At 37.4% G+C, this 6,688-nt stretch overlaps 1 protein-coding gene across 3 annotated transcripts in view; it reads left to right on the plus strand.

The window, feature by feature from the left end:
* Window positions 1-6,174, plus strand: part of BRD10 (bromodomain containing 10) — a 104,221-nt gene extending 98,047 nt beyond the window's left edge. For all 3 annotated transcript variants that reach the window (XM_033858110.2, XM_019934819.3, XM_019934818.3), the window contains 2 exons: window positions 566-756; window positions 1,885-6,174. In XM_033858110.2, coding sequence (XP_033714001.1) covers window positions 566-756; window positions 1,885-5,528 — 3,835 coding nt within the window. In that variant the 3' untranslated portion in view covers window positions 5,529-6,174. The remainder of the gene's footprint in view (window positions 1-565; window positions 757-1,884) is intronic.
* Window positions 6,175-6,688: the final 514 nt, after the last annotated feature.

The following is a 6,688-nucleotide window of genomic DNA, read 5'->3' on the forward strand; positions in this document are numbered from 1 at the left end:
CTCTGAAAGATCACTTTTCAGCTTTGTTTCCCTATGCTTAATTTAAAAAAATAATTTCTAGTGAGACCCAAAGGTTTAGGTATGATCGCTCTCAGGATTAAGTGATGGATTGTTTTTGTTTGTTACTCTTTGTATAACAGTCAAAAATAATACACACTGTTTCTTAGAACTTTTTGATTAACTCTTTTAAATGACCTTTTAAACTATATTATAATCAGCAGTTTTAAGACTATCTCAAATCTATTTCTATCAGTGCAGCTAGAAAAAAAATTACCTTTTTCTCATTTAATAGGTCTAACAGCAGCCTTTAGAAAGACAAATAGGTATATGTTCGAACACTTTATTCTGAAATTGCACATATATTTTTTTAAGTTTCTTATGCCTACACCCTGTGTTTTGTCTTCTTGAACAATAGTCATTGGCATCTTAGACACACTTGGTTAAAACATAGGTTTAGTGACTTAATTGAAAATACTAAAATATAGCTTAAAATGTTAGAAGGTACTTTAGCTTCCAAGAGTTCAATACGTATGTATTGTTTGTTGTGTCGAATATTTTTCTTCAGGAGTCGCCTAAAAAAAGACTATGATGATTTCAGAAGACAGCCTGATCACGATAAATTTACTGGAGAACTGTGGACTGCTGAAGAAGGTGAAGGAGATCCTGGAAAAGAATCTCCAAAAGTAGAACTCAGTAGCAAGTCTATAGACACCACAGAACCTCTAGATATCCTGGAGAAGGATCATTTTGATTCAGGTAGGCATTAAAACTTTCTTTAAAACAACACTAAAAGCACAAAGAGAAATTTTAGTATCTTTTGTGGAGATAAAGGATAATCTGGTTAATGAAGTTCATTGATTGGGAAAATCTGTTATGTTTGAAGGTGTACTAATGTCTTATTAAAGGTTCTTTGGAGTCATTATTACTGTTCTAGGAGTTTCTGGAGTCAGTGCCTGACTCCAAACTGTAGGCATGTTATTGCTCATTACAGACCACACATCATTGATATGCGTCCCTTTGAAATAGGTTTAGCCTCTTCTTTTTATTATTATTAATTTTGAAGCACTATTTCTGATGTTTGCTTTAAATGGAACTTGTCAAGTCCCTGATAATTGTGAAGATTTTTTTTTTTTTATGAGGAATGATCAAGGTTGATGGCCTAATAAGACCAGAGTGGACACCTCATTCTTATAAGGAGGCTGGATTAGATGATCTGTAATTCATTTCAACTTATCAGATTATTTTATTGTATAAATCTAGTTAAATAACTTTCTTTAGTTATCTAAGAGGTATAAAAATTTTTGGTTAGAAATGTATTAACCTATTGTTTTCCATGTCTGGTGAATTGAAAAAGAGTAACTTCTCATCAACCCAGTTTGATCAGATATGAACATAAATTTTTTACTGTAGGAATAATTAAACACCAGAAAAAGCTGGACATTTTTTATTCCGTAGAGTCTCTCTCTAAAAATAGAAAATATGGAGAACCATCTCTCTTTGATACGAAGGTTTCCCTATCTAGAAGGAGAGCACTAGACTAGATTCCTTTCCAAATCTAAATCCTGAGTCCTAATTGCTGGCTTGAGTATCTCTTTAAAAGATGTAAACTTTCCTTTTACACTTGTATTGGCAGCAGAATTTGATCAAAAATAATTTCCTTATTAATAATACGTTGTTCTTCGGAATGGTTACAATGTCAGGATTACCATGTTAAAGCTCACCTTACCTTAATTTCCATCAGTGGTACTGAGACTTTTGAATCGCCCTGCAGGTTTCTTAATAAATTGCTTGTTCAAAGATTGACTTTCTTTTTTATAATTGGTGTTACCATTGCTATTCAGTTGCTGTTTTATATAAACAAAATGCTTGTTTTATAATTTTCAGATGATATGAAATTGTCAGAAATAGATTTACCTATGGCCAGAAGCAAGTTGCTGAAAAAAGAATTGCCTTCTAAAGATGTACCTAAGACACTGCCTAAAACACTTAAACGGCAGTCCAAACAAACTAATTATCTGGATGATAGCACAAAAGAGCTTTCCCCAAGGAAGAAAACAAAGTTAAGCACAAATGAGACAACAGTTGAGACTGTAGAAGGTGATATGCAAATTGACTGTTTGAATGAATCAAAGCATACAGAGCCACTGTTTCCAGAGTCATTTGCCTCATTGGATTCAACACCAGTGTCTACTCTCCAGAAAGGGACCAAACCTATTCAGGCCTTGCTTGCAAAGAATATTGGGAACAAAGTGACCTTAACAAATCAACTGCCCCCTTCCACAGGTAGAAGTGCTCCTGCTGTGGAAAAGCCAGTTATATCTCCTCCAGAAGCAAGCCCCATAAAGCCAGCATTGACCTGCCATACCAGTACAAAAGGTCCTTTACAGATGGTGTACAAAATGCCCTGTGGCCAGTGGTTGCCCATAGATCTTCATAACAGCTCTGTAAAGATTCAGATGCAACCTATGCTGGATCCTAAAACAGGAGAAAAAATCATGCAGCAGGTTCTCATTCTGCCTAAGAATTTTGTAATTCAGCACAAGGAAGGGAAAGCAGTTGCAAAAGAAATACCACCACTTCAACAAAAAGGTACAGAACGACATGGTTCATCTTTCCCACAGACAGCAAATGTAAACTCTTCTTTAGCATCAGTTCTTGTCAACCCAACAGGAACTGTTTCTACCCAACTACCTAATACAGCTTTCAACAAGACAGTTACACCTTTGTCAAATGTGAGTAATGCTAGACCACAGCCTTTGACACCTGTAACCTCCATAAGTAATTTATTAACACCACCAGTTAAGACTAGCCAGAGTGAGGCAGGAAAAGTCAAGAATGCAGTTTCAGCAGCCGCATTCCCCCAGCCCATTGCTTCACCCACCATTTCCTCAACAGTTCAGCCTCAGTTATCAGCAACAACACTAAATGGATCTACAAATCCCAGTAGTTCCCTCAACTGTTTTGCACAACAAACTGCTGATTCTTCTGAAGCAAAGCAAGAACTGAAAACTGTATGCATAAGAGATTCACAGTCAATTCTTGTTAGGACACGAGGTGGGAACACTGGAGTTGTAAAAGTACAGACCAATCCAGATCAAAATTCATCCAATAGTTTATCTTCAAGTTCAGTTTTTACTTTTGCTCCTCAGCTTCAGGCATTTCTAGTGCCAAAATCAGCAACTTCATCATCCTCTGCTTTTTCGCCAGTAGCTGGAACAACTGCTACATCTAGTCTCCCACCTTTTGGCCAAGCACCTACTTCTGTTTCCATTCCAGCTGGCTTTAATCCATCCACGGGGAAAAATCTTAAATTTACATTAAGCCAACCTTCCTGCAGTAGTAATTTGGGGCACATGATAGATAAAACTTCACACATGCCCTCCTCTCCCTTAAAGTCTTCTGTTTCTTCTAGCACTCTCCTACCATCAACAGCAAATAGTTCAGTAAGCGTAATTAGCATATCAACAGGAAATTTTGGACAAACCAGTGCAAATGTTATTCATACACCAGCTAAACAGCAACAAGTAGATTATGTCACAAAAAGTTACCCTGTTACAAGATCAGAAGCAACAGCAGCAACAAATGAAGATATGGTCAGTGGGACTCCAGTTCAGAAACTTATGCTGGTGTCAGCCCCATCTATTCTTTCTTCTGGCAGTGGAACTGCAATTAATGTGGCACCTGCACCGACATCTGCAAGTGTTCCTGCCCAGAAATTAGTTTTTATTAATGCTGCAATTCCCAGTGGCACTTCAACCCCAACTATTGTGGCAGAACCATTAAAACAAACTCTTCCTCCTCCCTTGAGTAAAACATATGTTAAGGCTCCAGAGCAGCCCCAGATAGTACTAATTCCATCTACAGTGGGAGCACCAATAAAAATAAATTCGTCACCAACTGTGTCTCAGATAAAAGATGTGAAAATTGGGCTAAACATAGGCCAAGCAATTGTAAATACTTCAGGCAGTGTGCCAGCTATACCATCAATTAACCTATTGCAAAATGTAACCCCAAAAGGAGAAGAAAAAAGTACCAAGGGCTATGTTTTGCCGCTGTCAACAATTGGTAATTCAATTCCAGTAAGCTCAAATTTTGTGAGTCAAAATATTACTCCTGTTAATGAATCAGTGGTTTCTGCTTCAAGAACAGTAAACATGTTTTCAGTAACAGGAGCAAATGTATCTTTGGGTTCTCTTTCAGTGACCTCAACCTCTGCCTCAGTTGGGACACGACCTCCTGTTTTAGTCAGTGGAAATGATACCTCTTCAAGAATTATGCCTATTTTGTCAAATAGACTTTGCACGTCAAATCTCGGAAACACTGTGGCTATATCAACTGTGAAAACAGGACATCTTGCATCATCTGTTCTGATTTCAAATACACAACCAACAGTGTCTCCTAAATGTCTGACATCAGCTTTGCAAATCCCTGTTACAGTTGCCTTGCCTACATCTGTGACTGTATCCCCTAAAATAATCAACACAGTTCCACAAGCCGCAACAGTACCAGGAGCCACACGTTCTGTATCTCTTTCTAAAAGACAATCTCGGACTTCCGTCCAGTTTCAGTCACCAGGGGTTTCAACTACAGTGCCAACAAGTATAAACACAAATAAACCTCAAACTGAATTTCCATCCCTTTCACCGAATCCAGGTAAAATAATTAACATTTCCAATTTTGCTTCTCTGCCAAACCAGCAACTGTCCCCTGCTTTCGTAAAATCAACCCCCAGTTACAGTTCTGCTCCAGTTGGCACTGCCGTTCACACTGGTGCAGCACCATCAAATGTAACTAGTGTGGCAGGGGGCCAGTTCAGTGAGCCTTGTATTCAGCAAAAAATAGTCATCAATACCAGTACGCCTTTGGCACCTGGCACACAAATCATGATTAACGGAACCCGCTTTATTGTTCCACCACAAGGTCTTGGAGCTGGCAGCCATGTTCTCCTTATATCCACTAATCCAAAATACGGACCTCCCTTAGTTCTTAACAGTGGCCAAGGCATTCAGCCTACACCGGTAGATAACCTGGCCCAGAAGATCACGCTAGCATCAAATAATTCTTTAAGTGGGCAACCTGTGAAACATTCTCTAAGAAGCTCTACAAAAATTGTAAACTCTCTTGGGAATGCAAGTTCTCTACCCACAGTACATGCAGCACCACAGATCATAAACCCAGCTGCTGAAGTTTCTGTACCACCTCCTGCACCAACAGTGTCATTGACTTCAGTAATTAAGTCTCCTCCAGCTACTCTTTTGGCTAAGACATCTTTGGTTTCTGCCATTTGCTCTAGTAATCCTTCACTGCCGAGTAGCACTTCAGTATTTCATTTGGATACAGCAGTCAAAAAATTGTTGGTCAGCCCAGAAGGAGCCATTTTGAATACCATAAATACTCCATCATCTAAGGTTTCTTCACTCTCTTCATCATTCTCTCAAATTGTTGTATCTGCCAGTCGAAATCCTGCCTCTGTCTTCCCTGCTTTTCAGTCATCTGGCTTAGAGAAGCCTGACACAGCTGCATCTTGAATTTAGACTAAACGAGCCAGTTTTTAAATAATGGGGCATTGTTTTGACTCCCATAAAAATTTTAACTTTATTATACTGTTGAAAACATACATAGTTTGTGTGTGTGTGTATGTGTGTTTTAATGTATCTTTTCATTAGCTTGCAACAAGGCTTTGTTTTTCTTGGGGAGGGAAAAATCTGTTCCATTTCACTCATTGATATATGTTTTCAAAGGTTATTTGTTTAAAATAGACAGGACTTACCTGTCTATATAACATGAATTGAACAAAGTCAAATTTGACTAGTTTGGAGTAAGCTAGGCTTTTGCACACTTGCATTGACATGTTTCTTCTTGAATTTGGACTGTTGCGGCGTGGCTCTACAATGTGGTATTCTGTGTCTTTAGTGGAATCTTATTTTTGTTTCTGTAAGAAAAAAATATATATATATATTTATGCATTGTGAAAATGCAGTCCATTGTGTAAAATTGTACATATTCCTAAATCCTTAACAACCTCTACTAAACTATATGTACAAAGAACTATGCTGTCTTATTTATGTTTTGTTTACATAATGTATAGTTTTTTAAGTATTTTAGTAATTTTGGACCAGTGAACTGTTAGCATCAATGCAGAAGAATCTGCATGTAATAAACTGAGTTGCTGTATTTCCTTGTTTGAATACCATTTTTAAAGTGCGTTCTTGTTCCATTGAAAGACTACATGATAGAAGATGAGGACAGATCTTTACAAAAAGGAATTTAGGCTAGGAAATTTGAATTAATAATAGCATTTGTACAAGGCTTTAGAATTTATAAACTTTACTTCCACATATCTCATTTGACTTTCACAGTACTCTTGAGAGCTTAAATGATGTGCCCTAGGTCACTCAGCTAGTTGGTGGTATAGCCAGTATTTGAACCTAATGCTTAAAATCATTTCTGCATAACTTTACATTACTTCTGCTTTAAAATTTCACTCTAGATTTCATTGTTTTAACTTTTTTCTCTTAATCCACCACCAGATTCTACATTGATCAAAATAAGTAATCTTAAAGGCCAGTGTGTTTGGTCTGTGTTTATACATCCCAAATATGTTTTTTTAACTTTTTATTTTTAAATAATTTTAGATTTACAGGAAGTTGCAATGATAGTACAGAGAGGCTTGGGGTACCCTTCACCT

Source organism: Tursiops truncatus, chromosome 6 (assembly GCF_011762595.2).
Source record: "Tursiops truncatus isolate mTurTru1 chromosome 6, mTurTru1.mat.Y, whole genome shotgun sequence".
In the NCBI taxonomy this organism is placed as follows: Eukaryota; Metazoa; Chordata; class Mammalia; order Artiodactyla; family Delphinidae; genus Tursiops; species Tursiops truncatus.